The sequence below is a fragment of the Acyrthosiphon pisum genome, chromosome A3, assembly GCF_005508785.2.
Source record: "Acyrthosiphon pisum isolate AL4f chromosome A3, pea_aphid_22Mar2018_4r6ur, whole genome shotgun sequence".
NCBI classification, from domain to species: Eukaryota; Metazoa; Arthropoda; class Insecta; order Hemiptera; family Aphididae; genus Acyrthosiphon; species Acyrthosiphon pisum.
In genome coordinates, this window is record NC_042496.1 from 17,004,850 (window position 1) to 17,032,328 (window position 27,479).

A 27,479-nucleotide genomic window follows, 5' to 3' on the forward strand; every position below is an offset into this window, starting at 1 on the left:
CAGAAATAATACTATACTGTATAGTGATACAGAAACGCATAATATATATTTCAATCATTATACGTAGCTGCCCAGTACCTACCCATATAGCTGTCCATAGAAATAAGATTTTAAAACTTTTGTCTAGGGAATAATATTAATATACTATAGTTTACTAATTATTATTAAATGTTAATGTTAAAAATAAAAATTGTGCAAAGGAATTAAAGAAGTTCGGTAAGTTAAAACTGTGGGTGTGCTAAATGCCTAAATTCCCGGTTTCCAAACGTATTTTAAATTTTAATACATCCCATTAAGCTATAATCGCATATAATATAGTACAGTTAACAAGGTAGAGGCGTTGAGCGCCATGCGGGTTTTTACAGTTTTTCCAATGTCACCAATATCGGTAAAATGTAAAACACATTGCCCTGAGAACCACATTTGAGTCCCACTAAACTTATACTTTTATTAAATGATACCCAATATTGGTTCTCATATTTATTCGGATTCTAGTCATTAAAAGTATTACTTACAGACTCTGCACAATATTTTGATATGAAAAGCAAAAACATAATTTTATTATTATTTGTAAAACATATTTAAACATAACCACAAAATATCAAGTATATATTAAAATTGTATGTATCGTGGCAATAGAAAACAATATTTTAACCAAATTTGCGTATGTGTTGAGGAGACAACGTTGTGGTGATACATCCACTGCAGGTAAGTATACCCTCGCGTGATAAAACAATTCAATAATCACATGAGAATACTAAACTGCATATTTTACAACAAAGAAATAAATGTAGGTACAATATAGTTACACGGAAAATACAGTACCTATTATATAAAATATTTATTTTCTTATGTATAATAAATAAGTATAATATTGTACAGTAATCAGTGATAACTAATCTAATATTAAATATATTAATAGGCACCTGGTACCTATATTATAAAAAATAAATTAATATTTTATAACATTCCGTAACCCACTGCAGTGGGTTATTAATTGCGACCCACATTTGGATTACAACCCACTGCAGTTTGGGAATCTCTGTCATAGAGTGTTATATGTATAAACCAAAAACAAGTTGATAATAGTGATTTATTATAATTTGGTTTACCATAGTTTTACATAATACCTAAATAGAATAATATATAGTTCAGAGCACTGTACGAGATGTGGCTCGCGACCCACATGTTCCTCATATTGTGAAATCGATACTAAACGAAGTGCCATATGAAGTCGAATGAAATAATATTTATTTTCATTTTTATTTGTTTATTTATAGACAGGCGCGAGGCGGTTGCCCAATTACAATATAGATTAATTGAATAGTATACTGCAATTTTTAGTTTTACACAAAATTATTGATAAAAAAATTAAAGAAAGTAAGAATTTAAATATTTATTAAACATTACCTAATAGTTACATATAGAGAGAGATCAATATTTACTTATTTACTCATATTATATATATCTATGACACTAGATTATATTGAACAGTTTCAAAAAGTAATAATAATTGCATTGTGTGTTAAAAACATTAATATAGTTACACGCATTAAGATCTAACATTATACTTGTTTACTAATATCATACTTATATTTACAGGAGCATTTGGACTGTACAGTCCGTGGACTGAAATGGCACATAAAAAGTATTTATAAGCGGCACGGCACGGTGTGAAATACGATAATCGTTACCACTTACCACGTGCGTACATAAGGCATAATAAGCGTCCGATGGTCTGTAGCAGGGTCGAAACAGACGGCTGGTTTTTTTTTTTTAAATATAAAGTTAGATTGTGGTAAACACTAGACAGTGACGTTTTTCGTCGGCCGGTCAGTTCGTCCAGTTCACCGGTTTCGGCATATTTTTATTTTCTGTGCTTGTAGGAACACGGTGCTTTTTGGACCCTTAAATATGCCGAAGCCGATGAACTGGGTGAACTGAACCGGCCGGTGAAATACGGCACTGTCTGTAGTGCACCACAATCTAACTGTATATATAAAAGCAATTGGACGGCGGACGGCGGACGCCGGCCGGCCAATAATCCGATCATCTATCTGGACCCTATAAGCGATGCGCAATATTTACTGTTCACGCTTATATTTTTGTGACAGAGCATTATCGTTTGAAATATTTAAATCCATGTTTATTAAATATCAATTGATCGTATAACACCCAGTCAATCAATCCATCCCGAATATATAAGTACCAAAGTATAGGTATACATATTATAACTATTATAACTAATATATACCTATATTTTGTTCGATGCTCCTGCGCGGGTACTGAGTTACGTGTTTTGTGCCGTACCACTGCAGCATATATAGGTTCTGCGTATATAGTCACTTGTCAAAAATAGGTTTAATATATATACATTTATCGCACCTGTGAGTGCGCACTTGTAGAGGTATTTATGTACAGTGTTGAATGCTGTTGTGCAGTGCCCCAAATTCCGACGAATCCGACCGCAAATCTCGATCTATACAACCTATAATAGTTTATTCGCGTCGCCACGACGTCTGTGAGTGCATACTGCATAGGTATAATATAGTAGGTATACTGCAAGTAAGCATGTTGTAGTGTTGTCAAATAACTAAACAAGTCTTTATCTGCACTTCCAGCCCGATGTGTTGACGTTACGTGTCGGCGTCACTATAGATTTTGAATTCGGTTTATATTTCACCTAGTAAATTCTTCCAACTTACCTATATAAATATATAATAAGGTATAAGGTATATACGCGTATTTATTTACTTAAACTTTTAACGAGCAAAATTAAATATGTGGAAATAGCAATCACCAATGCATACGCCTATATAATACCTACATATTATGAATATATTAGGTAGATATATATATGTACAATATACCTATTATAGTAGGTACTCAAGGACCTTCATTATTTTTCTCCTTCAGTAATTATTTTTGATGTAGTTGAAAATCACGCTAAATGAAAGTTCAGAGGTATTAAAATTATTATACAGTAGGTATTTTTAATTTTAAACTGCGTAGATAATAATTATGATGTTTATAAGTATCGTCATTCTACAATTATGAATTAATGGGATATCCATACCTTACCAACAAATTGGCTACAATATCATGACGATATACCTATACTTTATTATGTTTTATTTTACAGAGCTTTGCAGAGTACGCATGTTTCAATTATAATAATAATAAATACCGCAATAATACAAATTTAAATATACCTTGAGGTTAAATTGTAAAAAATAAAATAAAAGGACAGCTTAAAAATGTATTAAAAACACGAGTTATTTCTGAACTGTTAACGAGTCATTCACAAAAATATAAACTACTGCTATAAGGTAGTTTATTAATTTTTTTTTTTTTTAAACAAGTACCCTTGCAAACAGTCCAATCCCATATTTTAACTTTTTTAGGTACATATATTCCTGAAAATATATCATAATATACCAATGACTTGCTGTCTAATAAAACATTATACATTCATTATTACAAGATAGCCACGGAGCTAGTGATCTAAATATTGTTATAAATATTTTGTACATATATTATTACAGCGTGCATATAGTGGGAGTATTACAAATCACAATATAAGTAGGTACATGTAATATAGTAATAATATTATGTCGTAGCGAGTCGTATATTATAATTTTATATTTGCGTGAAAACGACGATAATCGCGCGACCGAGGTGGTGCTGTTTTTCTACACAATATTATATTTAATTATACGGTAGGAGGCCGTCGTCGGTCGAGCGCGCGCATTATCATCATTTATATATCATTATTATTGTACCGCGACCGCGGTATATGCGCCAGCGGCGGTAGTCGGGTTGGTATAAGCAGTAGGCACCCACGGACACGGCGCGTAACGAGTGGAAGCGAGCGAGCGACCGGGCGAGAGAGAGTGAAAACTCGGTCGCCACCGCGGCCCGCCGATGACTACCGGCGAGACGCGCGCGCGCGCCTCGGACCGCCGGCCCCGCACGTCCACCCATTGGCCGGGCCAGCGTTCGGTGGGCGGAGCCACGGTGGCCGCGAGGCGCGCACGACCCGGTCTGTCTACCCGCTGCGTCAGTCACGCCGTGGAGCCACTCGGCGTTCAACAACCCGCTGCGAATACCCCGACCGACCGACCGTGGACGTGCGCGCCCGCACTCGAGTGAAATATAATACCGACGACGACCAGTGTGCGATAATTTTTTTAAATTTTTCATTTGTTTTTAATTTTTTCCTATTGATAATTTTTATTGGTTTTCTCGTTTACTTACGTGTGCCCGATTCTTCGCGAGTGATGCCGCCGTGCCGCTGAGACCGACGTCGTAAATAATTGTATCTCTTGTCGCCGCGTCGATATGCGATCCGCCCGTGTACCCACTATTATATAATATTGTTAGGTATATTATTATTATACATTCGTGATTGTGTCTTATCGCCGTATCATCATCCGTACATCGCGACCTTCGCCTAAATAACACCCCGATACCGGTATTATTGTACTATTATATATCATTCGGGAAGCATTGTATCGTCATAATATATAACATCCGAGGGTGTGACGCGTAAATGACGACCGCGTTATGTTAAACCCGTTTATGGAAAACGCACCTCTGGTCAACGGCATGGGCGTCAAGGTCGAGGAAGACTATATGGCCGCGTCCCAGGACCACTATCATCAGATGCATTACGGGCAGCAGCAGGCACCGCCACCACCACCGCCGCCACCGCCTCCTCCGCCGTCGGCGCACCATCCGGGCTACCCGGGTCCGAGGGACTTTTTGCACATCCGCCGTGACGTGGCCGACTACCACCACCACGGCCATCACCACCATCATCACCATCACCAGCACGGCGGAGATCATCACATGAGCGGCCTGTACCCAGGGGCCGTGCACCACGACTTGCAGCTGCACCACGGACAGGGGTACCCGCCGCCGCCGCACCAGCCGTCGCTGCAGCCATCCGCGTCCGTACACCGGCACAACGATTACGGCGGCCAAGACCCGTACGGCTGCGGGGGCGGTCACCCGGCCGGCGCGTTTTACCGGTATACGAGACACGGCCCGGTGGCGGCCGCCACGCTCAAAGACATGTCGTGCCTGTGGATTGACAAGCCCGGGCCGCCGATGCGCACGTGTGGCAAGATGTTCGGGTCCATGCAGGACATCGTGTCGCACATAACTGTCGAACATGTCGGTGGGCCCGAGTGCACGACGCATGCGTGTTTTTGGCACGGGTGCGAGCGCAAGGGCCGGCCGTTCAAGGCCAAGTACAAGCTGGTCAACCACATCAGGGTGCACACCGGTGAAAAACCGTTTCCGTGCCCGTTCCAGGGGTGTGGCAAAGTGTTCGCCCGGTCAGAGAATCTTAAAATCCACAAACGCACTCACACAGGTACGCAATCACTACCTATATTATATGATAATAATTTTAAAATTTATACTGCCATTTGCTACCCTCGTACTACCCGTGTAATCGTAGATACGACAATAAATAGGTTTTCTTATCAATCATAATTTATCACTGTCTCAGGACATGGTGTTCTGTGTTACTGTCAGTACCTATGTGGCTATGTGGATCATTATTTCCTCCTTTTCCCATGTTACACCCACCCTCACGTCACACGGGCGAGTATTATCTGCCCGAAACGCACAAACCATCATATTATTATTATCGTTTTCATTTTGTTACAACATTTTACTTTTTGTATTTTCGTATTTTTGAATGTACCTACTTCAAACTGATAAAAACCATGCTCTATTTTGCATTCAGTTCCATTAAACCTAGTCATTTGATTTTCAAATAATTACATTTACCTAGATTAAAAAAAAATAGGACTGAGATAATGCCATTTTGTATGATTAAATTATGACATGCGCTGGAAAAAAAAATGTGGTAAAATTTATGTATACCTACGAAAAGTATTGCATTAATTAATTTATTTTTAGTGTTATATAATAATTATATAACACTAAAAATAATATCGCTACAGCGTGTTTTAATTATTAAAACACGCTGTAACGATATTATATTATCATATGATTTGTAAATTAACCGATTGTTTGAAAGTTTGTCAAATTTACTTATTTTTTGAGTGTAAATGAATTTTTATTGGCTCTACTGGTTGCACATTTTAATACTTTTTTAAATTTATAGAAACAACATAATAATATTTTCATCATTAATTAATTTGTAATGATTAATGAATAATGATCAAATCGTTTCAACGAAGGCAAATATCTGTAACAATATTATTTTATGTCAGTGGTAGATATCATCATTCACCAAAGCGATGGGGGGGGGGGGGGAATAAGATTCAAGAACTTAGACAGTTGTATTTGATATAAATTCAATAACTATTATTGCAAAGTTAATAATTAATAACAATTTATATTAGATTATTATATAAAAATTCGAAATATTTTATAATTATATTTATTTATTTTATATTTTATATTTATGTCGGTGTGAAAGGAGAAAAATTCTCGTCAAATGGAAAAACTATCTAAAAATAGCTTTAAACCCATATCCAATTTCATTTTTTCGATGACCACTCGTCATCGTCATTTTACTCATATTAGGTATATATAATAAAAATTAATAAAGCATGAATTCTATAATTTAAAATTAAAAAACGTAGGCCTAACTCAAATGAGGGGGGATTTCTCGTTACTATTTTTTGTCCAGTATTTAACCTAATAATTTACTTAATTATAATTAGCGAAAACTGTGCAAGATTATAAAATATAAAAGATCTATAGGTAAATAATATTATATGAATTTAAAAACACTGATTATTATCTATACCAATTGTATATATTTAAGTTGTGTGTGTCAGATTAATTTAAAATCGTACTCACCAATGAACAATAAAAGCAAGTTCAACTTTAGAAAAGTATTAAATCAATGTTAAATATCGAAAACATAATAACAACATACAAACCGTAAAATTATAATGGTACTCACTATAACTTATGTCTTATAATAAATTTGGTTTTCTGTTTGTTTCTTTTTGTATAAATTATTGCCATTTTCTAAAATATCCGAAACAGACGCATGTATATATTACGAAACCATAATGAAACAAAGTAATAACACGACAATATTTCATAAACGCCTCTTGGAATCATAAAAAAAAATACAAACGAAATCCAATGTTCATTTTTTATTGTCTAATGCGCATATACGGGTAAATAAAATATAATAACCGACTGGTTAGGGTGGTTTCATCTCAAGCACCTCTATTGTGAACCACCCTTTTTCTTTTTTCGGACGGCGTCGGCGACTATCCGGCTACGACTATTCATTTTCTCTATCTGTTTCTGGCGGTACGCGTTCATTATTATTTTATACACATATATTATTATTTTATGTTATTTGGATGGACATTTTTGTAAGTCCGACAAGTGCCAACCGTCCACCGATCGATAATTCACGTCGATCACACCCTGTCCCGCAAACTACCTCACAGCCTGTCATCTGGCAGACTCTGAGTAAATTAATTGCCACTGCTGTAGATTCGGGAAACCGCCTGCATAAACATATAATAATATTAAACATTATCAAACGCGTTTATGCACAAAAAATTCATTCGAATGAACCACGTTTATTATTATTATTATTATTTTTTTTTTACACATAATATACCTACCTTTCTTATAACTTATGGGTGCACATATTATTATTATTACAATGCACTCGGGTAGATAGGTAGGTTAGTTAGATGCCAGTTATAAATATGCATGGTTTCAAAATGGCGCCTTACGTATGATTTCAGATCGGGTTGGGAAACGTATTATTAATCGATTTATTTATAGCTGCGGTTTCACGTCTATTCGCGTATGAAAGTTGTACGCGTCACTGTACACCAGTGTTGTTATAATATGCTACCGAAAGATCATAGGTCGTGTTCAGAGCGCGTTCGTATGTACTTACACGTAGAGTTTGGACCGTGATGCCTCCCGGGCTCGAGGCTGACTCAAATAAGCGTTAAAACGTAAATGCCACTATTGCGCAGAGTTTTCCCCCTCGGGACTTCAGTTAATCTATTTCCATAAACGTATTTTTATGCTTAACGTCATCGTGCTTCCCTATTGTATTATTATCAAAACTTAAAAACTAATTTCATCATCATTTTATATTTCGTGAATGTATATCTCACCATAATTTAATATTTATATAAAAACTATACACATCAATTAGGTATTTATGTACATTTTTTTTTGTTCATTAATACATTGTCTCGCCAATGAGCTTCAAAATTATATATTGAAATATAATTCATTGATGTCAAAAATATATTATTTACATATTAGGTAAAGTTCTTATTAATAATAATATAAATATACGTGCTACATACTATTTAATAGTAAACGTAATAAGTATATTATATTTTATCGCCTAGGTACATATAATACCTACGTACCTATTATTCACTATTAAATAAAAATACATTCCATTGCTACGTCACTTATACTATAGGTACCAACATTCTTTGTTACGCCTATTAGACTATATAACGTTAAAAAAATATTTATTTACAAACGTTTTCCACCTTATCAAGAATATCTTTACACCGTGATAAATAAACACTAAAAAATAATTAATAATCGTTTTAATGCGTTATGTTGAAAAATATGAATTTTGCCAATAATAGTTATTTTAGAAAACACTGAATCAAACTTGGTTCTAAAGAAGTCGTATTTGTATATATTTTCTCGGCATAAAAATATTATTTATTTACAACGCCTATTGGAACTATGCCAAAAAATCATTTTATTAATCTATTGAAATGTGGAATACATGTATAATTAAAAAAAGTATCGACATTACTGATTCTCGTATATATTTATTATGTTTATGTTTTCTGTTTTCAAGGAAAAAGAAATGTGTATGTAATATTTTAACTTAAAAAAGGTTATTCTTTTTATTATTCTTTATCCATAAATAATATTATATCAATACTAAAATAAATATTTCAATGTTAAATTATAATAACGATACGGTGTGCTGATCATAATGTTGTTTCAATGAAAATATCTAAAATAAATAATTTAATGGTGGTTAAAAAGGGAGTTGTGACATTTTGATCACGTATTCCAAAATAACACAATGTATATTATTAAAATTATATTGATAATAATTATGATATCGCTAAATATTTAAATTCGAAAATAAGAGACCGTAATTTGTCAATCGTCGTGAACAAAAATAATAATAATAATAATAATAATAATCTCGCCAACAATGACATTATTTTGATGAAATATGCTTTAAAGTATAAAATAAACTCTCAGGCATTATATTAATATTTGCAACATTGTATGTATCATATTACTTATAATGAAGTATAATATAAGCTTAATGACTGACCTGTAAATCCCATGTTAAACGCATTAAAATGATATAATTGAATTTAAATGCAGAGGTCTGGATGACTGGATGAGATTACAATATTATGATTTTGATTTCGGGCGGCAATAAATATTTCGGCAGGATTCGCATCTTCAGAGTATTATTCATACATTATTATATATATTTACATAGGCATGCTTAATTGTTGTTATTACGTGTGCACATAGATAGGAAATGTAGACAGCTGGCGAAGGGGTGTCGGGGAGGGATGTCATTATTTTAATATTTTATCGAACGAGGACATCTGGAACGGGTTTTTTTTTTTTAGGTTGTTCTATAAACAAAATAAATTACACGTTCGCGCATTATGAATGGTACGGAAAAAAAGAGATGGAAAAAAACTGGTTCTCGCCAAGCATAAATTTCGAAAACCGTTCTCCTACTCCGAGATTGGTAGAAAAATATTATAATGGCCCGATATTATAATAACCCGTACTGCGTGGCCATAAATTTCGTGTTTTTATGTGCCTCGGAAAGTTTCCAGCCCGTTTTAACACATACAACCGCAACACTATATATATATATATATATATATATATATTTATATATAGTAATACACTCAATCATTATATTATATTATAATATAGCCGTGCACACGTATGATGATGATGACGATGATAATAATAATCATACTAAATGATGATGTCCGCCGATCAAGATGTCCACACGTGGGCCAACGTGCTTTTTAGCCGTCTTCATATATTATTATGTAGTGTGCAGAATGCACACTTTACTAATTAATAAAAATCTCCGGTATTCGATAACGAATCTAAAAAATTGAATAACCCCCCAAATAAAGTGCAATAAAAACGTCACATCGCGCGTCAGAGCGTCATCGTAGTGTTCGGATAAAAATAAATTTAAAACGTTATAATATACACACGTGCTTAAACATGTATAGCCACTAGTCAGTATATTATATGTATGCACTGAACGATTTTTAATTTTGAATAATATACCATAATATATAAGATCTTATCGAAATTCGAGTTCTATATATCGCGGGGTGCGTGTAATATACCTACACGAACGAATATTACAAATAATAATACGCACGTAGGCATTTACCTGTTAAACGTTGAAAATGTTTTTAAATTTTAAATGTCCGATACAGTCGTATGATAAATGTGCATCGGTGTATATAAATATATTTATGTAGATGGTGTGTATATGCGAGATTTACGCGCGTGTACCTATATACGTAAATACGATTATTTTTTGTGGCGCGTTAGAAATATTTTTATTTGACATTTTTGTGGTTGTAAAAAAAAAACACTATATCGTTATTATTTTTTAATATATACGATATTATATTATATAATAACATACTCGCCCGCGTACTCGTACACGTTTGAGTGTGTTATACATTAAATTTTCTCTCCTTCGGTAAATATTTCAATTTTACATAATATATAGTATATAAACGACCGTTTTGTTCGTTTGATGCGTGTATAGTGTATGCAAGTAACGGCATCATGATGGTGTACGCAGAAAACAAAACGTCATCGCGTTGCATTCATTGCAGCGGCCCTTTTAAGGATATGATGCGACAAAGTTCAGACATAATATTATAAATACTTGTACCGTCGTATTAGAAGATATACTTACAATACATCTTTCATAGCGTGCGTTTGAAGAACGTTGAAAGGACGTTAGACCTTATTGCGTTAAAAAATTCTCTGCGGTGTTAGTAAAATTCCGCGTTTTAAAATTTGGATGACCCTATAAATGCGTATAAAATATATTAAATGCATATATGCGGCGCTTAAGGAGATATTATTTCGAACGGCGTTGCAGTTAAAAACATATATACCTACGTAGTCATGTTATACATAATATCATGTATGGTTTGCGTACTGCGGTTTTGGCGTAAGCCACTATATAGACCATATAGCACACATTACTCGACCTTAGATACTCTGCAGGTACTATAATATAGGTATATGCTCATACATATTATTTATATATTATAATATATGTAATATGTATATACAGTGTTGTGGTCTGCACAGTACATATTTTATTGTTAACCTTTGCGGTTGCTATTAGGTGTAAAAACTAATGGGAAAAAAAAGTCGAGGCCAAGTGTGTGCAGCAAAATATATTATATTGTTATATTTTCGGTTTTATCTTCACCCCCAAAGCGTGCGTTCCGTCCGCCCCACCACAGCTGAAACCCAATCGTGATGATGTTATATAGGATGCAAACTTTTTTTTTTTAATAATCCGCCGGGGAAGTCCTTGAAAAAAACATGGCCGATAATTTTTGAACGTATTAAAAATATAGATGGAGACCAGATATGTACTGTATAAGCGCGGTTCATATAGCGCCCCATCCACGAACGTACGTGTTTCGCTAACGGGTTGAACAGACAATGACAATATAATATATTATTATTATAATATTTAATGCGCGCGCGCATGTGACAATGTGTATATTATATATACATAATAATATCGTTTATAGCGGCGGGGTGAATGTATACGGCCAAGTCCAGGGCGTGCAGCGGCAAAAGGCCGGCGGCGCGGGCATTAAGAATTACTAATGAGACGGAAACGGCGGCGGCGAGGCGGCGGCTGCACGCCGAGGGTTTGTCCTATATAATATTATATACATAGGTATATAATACACTATGTATATTGGGTATGCACGGTATAAACCGACGTATACCAGAGTGTAACAACCGCGAATTACGCCCCTGAAGCCTGCAGGACCCTCGGTACGCATTTATATACATACTATATAGGTTATACTATACGCGCATTCATAATAATATAATAATAATATACACGTCTCGCACCCACCATATACTATACTACCGAATATCGTACTTATACTACCCCATGGCGCAAAATGCCCACCGACGCTTTCGCCTTGTGTCCTTTCGACACACACACAAGCATTGATAAAGTATATATGTATACATTTATATATAGTATATATGCGCGTTCACTTTTGGTCTCTATCTCTCTCCCCTCTTCCGCCCAACCTCTCACTCGCTCACTCACTCCCGCTTCAGCGTTTATTAACGGTCGAACATTATTATTACATTTCGATAACCGCATACAACGCATATATATGCGATGTCGTCCTCCCCACGATAAGTCCCTCGGCTTATATATATACCGACGGTTTCGTCCAGCTCAGGTACCAGCTATATATATATATATATATATACATATATAATATTATCGCGAGAGAGAATAGGGACACGACTAACAATATATTCCGCATGGACCTAAACGTGGGCATCTACGTAAGGTAAATGTGTAATAGTGTTGCGTCGTATTCCTATATATATATATATATATATATATGTATAAATAATGTTAAGCCGTGATATTCTTACGAGTTATGCGGTATATTATAACCCCCAAGCTATGTTTATAATAATTAATGAAGTATATAGGTATTAAATTATTATTATTTATACAGCAAAAAATATGATTTTATTAATTTTTTTTTTAATAGTTATGTTTATTCACAAATTTATAACAGATAAAAGATCATATTTTAATAGATATGCACTGTGTATTCATATTTTAAATTGTAATATATATATATTTATATGCCTACACTATATACGGGTATATAATAATATAATATGTGCACGCATTCTCGTTCTTGTAAAATTATGTTTTTCTCAAACGTATCAAATTTGAAACTGGTTTTGATTTTATGTTTTTTAAATTATCGCTCTGGCACAGAACAGTTAATTTTATAATGCACTGTGTTCAACCCATTATAATGTAATAAAGTCGAGATACACAAAACGCAAATTTAATACAATTATAATTTTAAAAGTAATTAAAAGTGTTTTATTCTAATATCGAGTCGTCTCCATAATAAGTGTTAAGTGATTAAAACTGATATTATATATAGTAGTATTGTTAGCTAATGAAGTTTGTGATACAGTAGTAAATGGTACATTTTTATCCGTGTGTACAATGTTAATAGCTAAAAAAAACAAGTAAAATCTACAATCTTATTCATCGTTTACAATTTATTATATTATTGAGGCGTGTAGGTAGGTTAGGTACCTTTATTTATAGATATAAATAAAGGCATACAGATAAGACTGTGCGATTTATTTCGAATATGTATCTCTCATCTCTTCAGCGCGACATCCGGAAACACATAATTTATAAATATAAATAATATAGATACATGTTTATACCAATAGAATAATATTTACCTATATTTATATATTATTTTGTCCGACTACTTCTTGCATAATAATATAAGCTGTAGAAATAACCTCCATACATGTGTATATAATTATAAGACAGTAATTGCAGATAGGATCTCGATTTGCGTTTATCACTACTACGCTATTTGAAGAGTAGGTACCTACTTAATATTTAATAACATTGATTAAATATAGTAAATAGTAAAAATGTATATTTAATCAATGGTAATAAATAATAATATAATAAAATATTAACGTACCTATAGTTTTGACGCGCATAAAACGTATACGCAAAAACGCGTGTAAAATTAACACGGCGTCGACGATCACCGAACTTGATGCGTCTCAATTACAAAGAAAAAAAAATCTAATAACCGCCGGTAGCGGCGCCCGGAAGGGGTTTAAAAAACTGGTGTCGGCCTCCATACGCGCTCATGTACGCATACATAACGATTAACGGCCTCGGTTTAATCGTTGTATATAATTTGTCGCGATCGCATCGATTACAGCTCGTCAGCGGAGACCGCGAGCGCCCGGGCGCGGTGGAGCAGCAGCACGACGATCTGACAGGCTGGGCCTGTTACATAGCACGCGCCCGCGTACACGATGTAAATTATATAGGTACCGTATACCCGGTATCGACCTGGGATAACACATTATATATATATATATATATTATACGACTCTACCGTGGAGACGTTCGAGATCATATACCGTTCATAATAATATATATTATATATACATACATACGTATACCGCGGGTATCTCGTGGTCGTCGCCGTCGTCATTTGCATACGAGACAATCCCGCGAGCGCGTTGTGTAGATTAAAAAACGAGATATACCACGGCCGCCGCCGCCACCACCCCGAAAACCGCATTCCACAGTTGATGACTTCTGATCTCCTGAAACTGGACGGCTGGGCCGGACGAACGGACGACCCGATGGTCGATGGATATATTATATATACGTATATGATATTTTGTACATTTAGGTAGACGTATACCTATATCGTTTTATCATATATATATGTGCGAGCGTATACTTGCGTGTGTAGTGGTTAAAGTAAAAAACTATATGCACGCGCGTAGGTACATTATCCGGCTGGACGCGTGCGACCGCACACACGCGTATTTGTCACGGGAAACGTTTAAAGTCTAATCTAAATGAAATCTAAAAGATTTAACGAGCCACCATCGTGCGTGTATTATATATACACATTTGTATTGTGTTTCGAAACGATACTAGGTTTTTTGGTACGTGTACCTATATGGCTATATATATATATATTTTTTTTTTTTTTTTGACAAATCGGAATATGAACGACATTCCGTCTCCATATATTACACGATAAAAACAATAATAATAATATTATGCATTCGTAGCGCCTTCGGGTTTTTTTCAACAGCTACCGCTGTAGTCACAGTATTGTGGATCCTACCTAGCTACTAAATAATTTATGCTGTGTAGTTCGCGTATCAAAATCATGTGAATTACCTGCATCGCGCATCAATTTTCAGTGATTATCGGAAACGAAATGCGCGTGGTCATAACATTAACCACGGTTTAGCATTAGGTTTACCAATATACGCGGCCGGGTGAAAGCAATAGACCGCGAAGCACATTTTGGACAGAATGTATATACTTCCTAACCTTTAGTTCCGATCGATTGAACCGCGCTCGAACCCGGTCGTGCACTGCAGCCAATATTAAATATTATACGCTTGCGTAATCGGTTAGTACTATTATATCATCGTATATAAACAAACCTATAATATACCTACAAAATAATAATAACGATATCATATGTCTATAGTCTGATTGAAATAACAATCGCGTAATATAATATTATTATTTTATGTACCTATATCGTAATAAACGAACGTCTCGCTATATATCGGTACAGATATAAAGTTGTATATATAATTATCATATTTCCTATGTGTATAAGAGTACAATAATATATACGATATAATGTGGGTCAATGTTATATATTGTTATTATGGCCGCGGTGCCACCCTTAAGCGGCGGCGGCGTTTACCAGTGGGAGGTACTCGTGTTTAAAAAAATACTATTTTCATTCAGACAACGATAATTTGTCTGATCTAATATATTCCCCGTGACAGATGGTATATTATAGCAGCCATGTTAGCGCAGAGATCATCCATTGGCTGTACTGTACTCTGTAACTGTTTCCCCGCGGCCACCCCTTTATCGATCTGCTCGCGAGTTCCCCTCTTCGTATGGGTGTATATATTTATATGATATATGTGTGTGTGTGTGTGTTTTTGTGTCTTCCCCTACCGCGTGCACCCGACGACAAACTCGTCGCCGTTTCCGTATATATAGATACATATATATATATATATTTACAGTATACGTATATATACGGAGGACCGTGTAATAATAATCGAGATGAGGGAAAAAATTGTATATGGAGAGAAAAAAAACACGCATAGGACAAAGGACCCTCCGATAATCCGAATATATAGGTATATACGCGTCTGCAGCCATATACAACATCCCCAAGCGAGTACACGCATATATATATACACACTCGTGCAGATACGCGAATGACGACAGTTTAAAACTTAATCAGGTCCTCTCGTCGTCGTAAATAATATTAAACAGATACAGGATGCTCATGTGTACATAGGTACACACATGGATACATCATATAGTTTTTCTTTGTATAATATTATAATATGTCGTATACAATTTACTGTTTTTCAGTGCAGCAGTCCATATCATGTAGGTATCATGTACGCTGCAATGGCCAAACTTTTTAATATTGCTATGATAATATTGCTTCGACAGTTTATATATATTATATTCGAAAGTTCGTAGGATGTAAAGTAAAATGTATAGTATAACCCCCGCGGGAGATGATTATAATTGTGATCTGTATTCGGTATCACAATCCTCCACCGATTGGTCACTCTGATTTTTCGGAAAACGCGATGACCGCGTATAATAATTACGATATAAATAATGTATATGTTTTCGATCGTTGGTAAATCCGCCGGAGCGGAGAGATGATGATAATATAACAACGTAGTCTGCGTGCGATAATTAGGGGGCGTACTACTGTATACGCGGTACACCGTGTAACAAGGATTTTCTTTTCACCCTTGGCGTTTTGTCAGCTTCACTGATCCCGTATAAAAGCCTTTAAATCCCAGTTTTCAATATTAAATCGGGCTTATACCCTGAAGTAGATACACACACACACAAGCGTACGTCATAACACCACTGTTCTCGCCTCTCTGTCTGTATTCTATATATAATATGTTCTGTTGCAGAACACATATATTATAATATACTACAAGGCGCTCCCAGTGGAACGACAATAATATTATGTATAGGCATAGCGATGACGATGATAATAATAATAATAATAATGGACGGTGATTTTACGGTCGTGAGAATCACAAAAACTGAACTGCAACGTCGCAGCGAAAACGACATATATATATATATATATTTTTATATAATAATAATAATATATATCGTATAAACGTTCGAAAGATAAAACGTCCTACACGTAGGGTAGGCGTCTAGGGGTTGTTGTTAGTGTACGAGTTAATAATCCTCCCCCACACGCCCTAGTTTAACTAAATAACAGTATATAATTTTAAAGATTTCACATAATTATTTATTGATTTCCTATAGTTATACGAGTTCAAAGTTGTAATTGTGTCTTGATAACAGCTATATATAACTTATGGTAGACCTATTGACTGTTGTCTATATACAATTGTTATAATAATATTAAACCACCATTGAAAATAAGTGTGAAAATACCAATATTTTTTTGAATTTCATTCATCTTATTAAATATTTTATCTAAAATGTATAATATAGATAGTAGATACTTAATATTATACCCACGGTGTACTTTTAGAACGATACATCCGCATTTTATAATACACAATTATTTATAATTTTGTTTTTTTAAGTATCTTCGGCCTACGGGATGAAACTCTGTCGCGTGCGCAAAATAGACATTTATGTATACGTTCCTCTTTCGTCAATATTATTGAAAGACCATTAGACGCGCGTGTTCGCTTAACACTTGCTTTATATTACTTAGCACATGTATGTACCGCTCTCTTTTATATTTCACGTATTGACGTCGACAAGTACTGTTCAGAAAACGTCTAACGAATATAAAGAGTGTTTTATTGTTCGTTTAAATTAATAGTGCCGCCGTGCTGTATTTCAATTGACAAGCCCCCTGTAAACGCTTAACTTGAAATTCGAGTATTAATTTAATTATAACCTGCAATATAATATAATATAATGAATTATATATAATAATATGTACTACCGAATCCTTCGTCTGAAATAACGCGTGTCGTCAATGGTATTATATTATTCAGCATATAATATCTCGTCTAAAATCGTTGTGCGTTTCACAAAAACAAAACGGTTTACACGTCAAGTAGGTAACATTAAAGTTATGTAAAAACATTTAAGTGATTTTTAGATTTTATTAGTATAATACATTTTTTTACAAAAATGTTTGAAATAATATATTATATAATATAACTGTTGTAAATTAAAATTCAAACGACGATCTTTCCACGTGAAAGACGACAGTTACAGTACAATATAAATTATCTACATTACAATAAAATTAGTAAAGTAGTCCAGGTTGACACTAAAGTACCTAAACCCACTACGCTATACCGTTGTAATGTAATATTTTAATATTTTATTAATGGCAGCGCATTAAAATAAAACCACCGCGTTGGAGGTTTATTTGTCTTTTTTTTCAAAAGCACTCGAAATTACGGAAAAGCACAATAAATAAAACGAAAAGAGCAAAAGGGGGAGGAAAATAAAAAACTAAAACGAAAACACTCGAGTTTCACCACGCAGAACTTATTCGCACCCACTCCGACGTTGGCGACGAGTATACAATAAATAATATTATATTATTATAAAGTTGTAAACGGATCTACATTCTACGGCATACCGAAAGGCGGCGAGTGCAAAGGTAATGCAACAACCACCCCCTTCGACAACCCCTCCCACCCACACACACAAACACACATACACACACCTCTTTCCGGACCAATTCACCGTCATTAGCCGTGTGACGTACCACCTCGGAGGGAGAAAAATTGAGTCGAGGGGTTTCCTGTAAATATTTACAGAGCTCCCGAGTGTTTCACCCGACACCAATGCGAATACGTGTGTATTTGTGTGTGTATGTGTGTGTACGTACTCGTGCGTGTGAGTAGTAGTGGTAAATCCGTCTTTTGTCGACGAAAAATACACACTCGCGGCCAGTCAAGAGAGCCTTCACAGGCACGCACTCGGGTAATACCTATATAGGTACAGCCACAATGAAGTGCCAAGTGACCGATTCAGCAGTGTATTTCTTTCCATTCCGGTGAATATTTATATTATTCGCGTATTACAGAATATATACAGCAGCAGCAGCAGCACCACTACTACCACTATTATTATTATTATTATTATTATTATTATTATCATTATATATTGTTGTGCGGCTGCGGCTTCTTTGTGGCATTTGGGCCCGCGGACAGCGCGGATCGGAGCCGGGTGCGTTTAAAAAAATAATAATACATAATACACTAACAATATAAAGAAAGGTTCGTTCGTCCGCGCCGCGTCCCGTAACCGGGTCAGCGGTATATCGGGTCGGTTATTCGTCTCTGCAGACGTTCGGTCGCCGTGAGAGAAAGAGTTGATGACAATCGCGCCGCGGTGTGTACGTTTCAGACGGTTAGTCCTTTCGAAACCCTTTCGCGGGCCGCTTTCCGAGAATCAAACAATATAATATTGTGGACATCAAAAATATGTAGTAAATATTATATTATATTATTATTGTTATTATTATAATAATCATCATCATAATAATAATCGTTATTATATATAAGTACACGTCCAATGTCTGAGAGACTATGGCATACTACTCTTCTGTGGTTTCTTTATTTTTTTTTTTTTTGTATACTCCGAAGACATCTGTATAGGACGTGATTTTTCTAACAGAGCGGACGCTGCAGCGTTTTACGAGTTTACGACGAACGGTCGTCGGAAGACAGCGGAGGCGTGATAGACGTATTGTTCGCGTGGCATATGTTTTTGGATTTCGTACATACGTTTGCAAGAAGAAATTTCCGTCTTTCGACTGTGTTCGGATATTGAATCGTACCTTTATCGTTATTTAGTATAATATTATATATTATTATGAGCGCGCGATAATTGATTTTTAAACCGCTTCATCCAACAGCTCCGCCCGTAGGCGTTTCTCGTTTAGAGGTCTGCAGCAGCATTAGTGTATAGGTAATAGGTATGTATAATAATATAATTTGTGCACGCGCGCCGACACGACTCGCTACTATATATATATATACGTATAATATACATAGACATATAATATACTATAACGCACCACCGGTCCACCCTTAGGGGCCAATAAGTCGCGGCCAAAGAACAAACGATACATCAACGGGCAATTAGGCTAATTTGTGAGAAAACAACGAAACGTGAATAAGAAGGCGTATACATATATAATATATAAGTATATACGTTATTATAGGTATCATATATATGTAAGTGCACAGGCCACAGAGGGGTTTGGTTGTAAAACGGCCCAAGGGTATTTATATATAGCACCCGACACTTGTTTATTACGTGCTCCCGATAAGGCTTCTTCATTTTTTTTTAATATATTTTTTTTCACTTCTCTGTTTCTCTGGGTGCTGGCGAGTGCCCCGAGGTGGTAGGCGTTTTGTTTTAAACCGTGTTAGATCTAACTAATAAATCCGTAAACGTGTTAATTAAATTTTTTTCTTTCTCCTCCTATATACACAACGGATAGGTTGTTGAGTTATCCCATGTATATACATATTATTTATTATTATTATTATTATTCCTTTTTTTTTCATTATTTTAATAATATTGTTTATGAGTATTGTAAGTATTGTTACTACAGATATAACACCGTGCGTATTTGGCACACGACGTGCATTATGTTCTTATTATTATTACACTTGCACATGATAGATTGAGTTTAAAAAATATGCAATTACTATAGGTATGCATTGCCCACTGCATTTGTGATATATTATATAATACATGATATTCATAATATTTTAGTATAATATATTAATATGTGTCTATTAATCAGTATAATATTATTATAGGTGTACAATGTACATATAAAAATAAGTAAATAATACGGGATATTATATTATGAGCAATACACATTTTTATAAACAACCCGCCCCCCCTCCCCCCACTGTTCTCTGCAAAAACCGCAAAACTATTCCCAAAACGGGTTGAATCGAAATATTTATAGTTTGCTCACCGAAAATGACTCCTTCTTGTTTTTCTATTTGTAATTCGAAACATAGCGCGTACATGTTATGTTAGCTGCCGTTCTTGAAGGTGGCACGAGCCACAGATAAACAAACATTCGTGTCTCGTCTCCGACCCGTTGACTGTTTTTGGACGTGTCGCAGCAGATGTTTGTTGTATGGCTTATACACGAACCGGATAGTTCGCGGGTGGTTCATTGCGGTCCCCTTGTTATCGATCAACTCGTCGATACATGGGGCAGAACACCATATTATTTAAATCGTAATTCGAAAACACGGTCTACACGGTTATTATTGGCTCGTTTATAGGATTTTCGAGGGAAACAAAATCGATCAATCTCTAAACAATCTGTTCCGATGTCTTTATGTTATTATATATATGTTTTTATGTTTACACAACACACAAACGCTACATTTTAACTTAATATATAACATATTAATCAACTAGGGTTACATAAGGGTTGCCGATTTCAAGTATACCAAATGTACGTAAAATGGTTAATGTTGGAAATTTTTATTTATTGCACCATAAAGTCGTTTTTATGGCTATAATAGTTAAGTTATTCTTGGTAATTTTCACGATATTATCTGATTTCGTTTGTAAATAAAAAGGGGTTCCTCTTATGTAGGTATTATTTGTGTATTAAAACTAAATTATTTAATTTTCTAAATAAAAATACAATTATTGTTATATTATACCGAGGGGAGAATAATATTTTATTACCTTTATAATATAAAATACTTGTATTAGAAACATATGCTTTTTGATGATATAACAAACTTTTAGGTAGGTTAGTCTAATTCCGTAGAAAAACTATATAAAACTATAAATAAGAATCAAGAGATAAAATTATTTCTCAATTTATGCACCCTCAGTTAATGTTCAATCAAATAATAACATAAGTTTTATTACCCGGAGAACGATTATTTCTTAACATATAGATATTATCATACTATTTACAATTTTGTAAAAAATATACATTTTAAATCCTGTTCGTCAACGTCTAATCAAATCAAAATATAGGTATTTTTAATCATAATATAAAATATGTTTACCTATGTACCTATATGTTATATAGTTGATAATTGTTATTGCCATATTATGCTTATTAGACAGTAGGTAGGTATAATAATTATAGTCGTTGCGTTTCATAATATGTTTAATTCAATTTGTTTCCACTTAATAAATGTTTGTATATATTATTAATTCCGTAAACCTTGCCAATAATGCTAAACGCCGCATAGATAATAAACTTCAAGCGGTTCTAAATTATTATAGATACACTTATTAGTCAGGTATTTCGCGAGTAAGTATAAAAAAAGTACTTATTCAAATTTACTACAATTTGACAGACAGATAAAATCTGATAACTAACTGTCTTGATTACGGTGCTGCAATAAAACGTTCTACGCGGTATTAAATAAACAACGACCGGAGGTGTAGTCGTAAATCTTCCGTCCCGACTCCCTGTACTACATACTAATATATTTCGTATACCTACTTAAAACATTTTCGGACGCCTCACAATGTATAACGTCCGCTATAACTGTTAGCGATTTTCCTATTTAATTTCGTATTATTATACGTATATACGACGAGCAGAGCTAAGAAAAAAAATCATCTATGTACGTGGGTGAACTGAACTGTTCAGCATTTTTCGCGCACGTGTGCCCGACCTAAGCATTATAACATAATAATAATATAACTACCTATATAAGTTACGTAATAATATTGTGTACGTCGCGGCGAATTAATGCGCGGTCGGTACACTCGTGAAGACTTTTTTGCTTCCACCGCAAAATTAGCGTATGATTCGGATCTCAGCAGACGGAAATATTATGACTAGTGGGGAGGCTTGCGCGATTCCACCCTCGTGTGGTGGACAAAAAAAAATAATAATAAATAGCAACAGAAGAAAACGTTTCTGTTGTGAACGACGGAAGTCGGCGGCGCAGAGTACAATAACGCGCATACGTTTTATATATATACATAATATATACACACTCGTATAAACTGCAGTGCACTGCTGCAGGGTATAACACAATGCCTGCAGGTAAATAAATCAAACCGGAGTAATTCACGAAAATAAAAATACTCTGCGAAGTTTTTTTCGCTCGGAATCTCTCTTAGTTTTTTTTCTCATTCTTTACACGTTTTTTTTTTCATGCCCCTCTATCAATACACACACATATATACAGTAAACCTATACACTCGCGCGCACACAATGTAGATTATACAGCTTATGTTACACGCGGCTATTGAAACATCTAAATACATATATACATTACCTACGCCCAACGATTTACCCGCAAAAACGCCCCGAGAGACCGGAGGAGCAACTATGATGGGGACGCTACCCGAGTTCGCGAGTTCGTCGCATATTATTGTTCGTCCGGTGTAACTTCGGTGACGGTATTTCTATATCACCGCAGTCTTCATAATATTATTATATACGAATATTAGGTAGGTACTATGCGGCAGCGGTCGTATTTCCAAAAACGAAAAAAATACGACAGGCTATATACAATTGTAAGTATACTCTGTTGTGTTATTATTATATTGTAACTGTGTTTGAAAACACTTGACGGGAACGCCGCGCCGAGACGTCTCGTCGTATATCCTTTCCCGCGGATCGGGTCGCGAATTCCTGTCGCAGGATTTCATTGAAAAACATTCCATTCATTTTTAGAGCAAAATATTGTCGTGTACAAAACGCAAACACGAAATTCGAGTTGGCGCGGCTTAATCGCCTTTTTTGTCGTCGTCAAACGGCTTCGCGTCGTCGCGGAACGATGTAGCGTGCTGCCGGCTGATGCGCGGTATAATGCAACAATGCCATATTGTTTGCTCACAAGAGATTGGTCGTTAATGACTTTGCAGATTATAAAATTTTAAGCACCACGCGATTTCCCAGCCGAGAGACGTTTCTTTTCCGTTCGAATTATTCGATCTACTAAAGAACGTAAACGCCCGCGCATATTACGATGGGAACGTATTGTTTATACTATTTCTTTTCGATTTTTTTTCTCCAAAATTCGAAATCTTATAACGGAAACGGCCGTATAGCGTGCGCTTATACATACATGCAGTCGTATACAGGCGACGGTGTACAAGACAAGTTATGGAGGGGAGGGGGGTGTGAGATATATATGTGAGAAATGACCGCGAACGCAATAAATAATATAATATTATGTGTATACCGCGTGCGTGTTTCGTGTATATATGGGCAGATACACGGGCTGCTGTAGCAGTTCACCACTATATCGGGCCCGGCACTGTTCACGACGATGATTTATACGCGGACACCGCTCGCGCATATAATAATAATACTTATATATATATATTATGTGCGTATATATAAGTACGAGCGATAGAATTTTGACGCGGGTGGGGTGTGGGGGGATGGCTATACGTAATTAATTATCGGAGGAAAAAAATAAAAACGAAAATAAAACTGTATATATACACGGCCGATCATGACTTTACGGTATGCGCGCACACACACAGATACACGCGAGCGCAGACGACTCGGCGGACTCGTATAATATAAAATATAAACGTTACTAGTTTTTATTGCCCTTTGTTTTCGTAGATATATTATAATAATATTATAATATCGGTATTGGGTGCGTTACAATATTTTCGACCATCTACTCATATATTATTGTAAAATACTACGGAACACGTCTTCAACTCGATGGTGATTTCCTCCTTCGTGTCTCGAACAACGTTTCGTTTTAATCGCAGCAGAGGGTCGTTGACACTATAATATTATCTCGACTGATATCACTTCCCAATTGATATGAAATTTTAACACTAAATTATAGTAAACTGTAATCACGGGATAACGATAATCTCGTTGATGGGTCAATGTAAATTGAACGGAAAATGTGGCCTGTCAGCTCGTTACCGAGTTACGGTTTATGAATAGTATAAAGCATCACCTCTGGATGATATACTACAATGCTTGCGCCTACGCTTACCGCAACAACAAGAGGAACGTGTGAAACTATTTTCATTCACCGCAGTCCGAGAAATGTCAACTCGGCGTACATGAGCTGACCTGTGAACCAGTCATCATTATAGTTTATAAATGATAACATTAATACAAACTTTCGATAAGGATTTTGGATGCGTAATATGCATATTTTCAATTTCGTTCAGTTTTTTGTCCACAGCCGAACGTTTCAAAAAGTGTCTAATTTTGCAATGTTAAGCATTTTTAAGACTAGAGCAGGCATGTGACAATTTTGTACGTAATAGTATTATCTTAGTTTAGGGTAATATAAGTATTGCTGATGGTCAATATAACTGTTATTTGCGTGATAAAATGTCAGATAATGAGCGATGGAACGTCGTCACTTCGATAGTGGCCAGCGGGGCTGGTTACCGGTCATGAAATTCCTCACCAACCGCCCCGGCGACGTGGTGTTCATAAAACATAATAATATAATAACAATATTATTATTATTAATAATAATAGTATTCGTTTATAAAATAATATCATTTTCTTCTCTCTCCCGTCACCGTCGTCGTCGTCCAGCTTGTACGCAGTGGATATTAATTATGCGCGTGTCAACCGGCAGCGCATTAACATATTTCACGGTGTAACAGGAGCCAAAACGAGATCTCGAAAATGATATACCAACTGCTGCATTGGCGTGGTACGTATAATATAATATATAAATATTATATTATATATATGTACACGACGAAGAGTTTTCCATGTTATATAATTTTACACGGCGCTGCACTTGTTGTTACGGTTCAATGGTGACAACGTAATGGCCGGACATTATTGTCGTTGCGTGTCGCGTTTTATTCCGTTTTTATTGCTATTATTATTATTATTATTATTATTATTATCATCATCTTCTCGAAACGTATTTTCCCCGTCCTCGGTCGGCCATATTTATTAAAGTCGTCCACTGCCAGTAATTCACCTCCGACGGTATAATATCGTGTATATATACCTAAGCGGTGGCCGAGACCGTAATATTATGTTATGTTGTATGGGTCCGCGTATGAGTATAGAGTGCGAGGAGGTTGGGAAAAAAGCTCGTATCTATATATATATTGTATAAAAAATAATAACTACAATACAACTATTCGGTACACATAAATACATTATATAGATGTATGATATTTTCATTTTTTTTTTCGAAATACGAGTTTCGATTGCCCGGAATATTTCATTAGGAAAAAAAAAGTAATAATATTAAATAAATGTTGAGCGATGAAAAACATTATTTATAATTTCTATATAAGAAAAAAATACATCGTAGCCGGTGCATATTCGTCGGAGACCGGTTTGGTTTGAAATAAATTAAACGGCAATGATTTTTTCCCTCGTCTCTTCAAAGTAAAACTGTGTCAGAAAAACATTACCAAATTAATAGAAATAGTTGTACGTACCGTATTAATGCGCCCGTCACCCAGTTTTTGATCAAACGAATGACAGCATATCACATTTGTTTCGATTAAACAGCATTCATTTAAATACATTTAAACGGCCCTCGTGTATACGAAAACCTACCTATATTATGATGTACTTTGTATATTAAAATCGTTACACAGTCGCCCATAATATTATGTTATTATATAATTACTACATGATATACTAGACGACGAAAAAAAATATTCGTTTTACACGACCAGAGTGGTAAACGTAAGTATAAATAATAAATACAATGTTATGCAATATAATATATCTACATTCTATCCATCGATCACGCTTCATCACTGTCGTCTGTCGTCGTACTTATATAATATAATGTACAATGTATTCAATATTATCATAACCATTACGCTAAAGTACTACCTAACTAGATGTACTGCAACATTTATATGTATATAATGCATATAACTATATAAGTAATTACTATACGTTATATTATATACATATAAATATATATATATATATAAATGAATTCTATGATGAATTATTATCGTGTGAAAAAGAGCATCCGTGTACTTAGGTAGTTATAGGTCTCGGAGCACACCTCATATTTTTAAAAATGTCTATAATAGTTACGTATGTATAATATAGTGTTTTTCCTCACAACAGTTCTAATTTGGTTTTTAAAAATCGTGGAACAACATTATACGGTTACGATAAAATGTATTGACATCATTAGTGCGATTAGTGCAAGTAGAGTACCTATTCGATATATTTATTGTATAATATTATCATTCGTTTATACTGAATTGTAAATTCGTTCAAGACGGTCATCGTTTCGAAAATTTCGTTCCAAAACTCCTATACCCGAGAGTCTTGTAGTCGACCTGCGTCGCGTGACGGAATGGCTCATCACTTGAGCCTGAACGACTAAGCAGTAAATAGTGTCATTCAGTTGTTGGACTGATAGATGAATAAGGAACGATGCAATTTTTAAAATAATATTCTCTAAAGAAATATTTACTGAAAATTATTTAATTAATTTCTGAAACATAATATAACCAATTGATAGATATAATATGCAAAGAAATAAACTTATTTTTATAAACCGGGTATAAAGAGGAAGTCGTGCTCATC

General features: G+C 35.0%; 1 protein-coding gene across 1 annotated transcript in view; it reads left to right on the forward strand.

Moving 5' to 3' along the window:
* Positions 1–3,992: 3,992 nt before the first annotated feature.
* LOC100168291 (zinc finger protein ZIC 4) overlaps positions 3,993–27,479 on the forward strand; it is a 39,458-nt gene continuing 15,971 nt past the window's right edge. Inside the window, exon 1 of the mRNA XM_001943022.5 lies at positions 3,993–5,380. Coding sequence (XP_001943057.1) covers positions 4,567–5,380 — 814 coding nt within the window. The 5' untranslated portion in view covers positions 3,993–4,566. The remainder of the gene's footprint in view (positions 5,381–27,479) is intronic.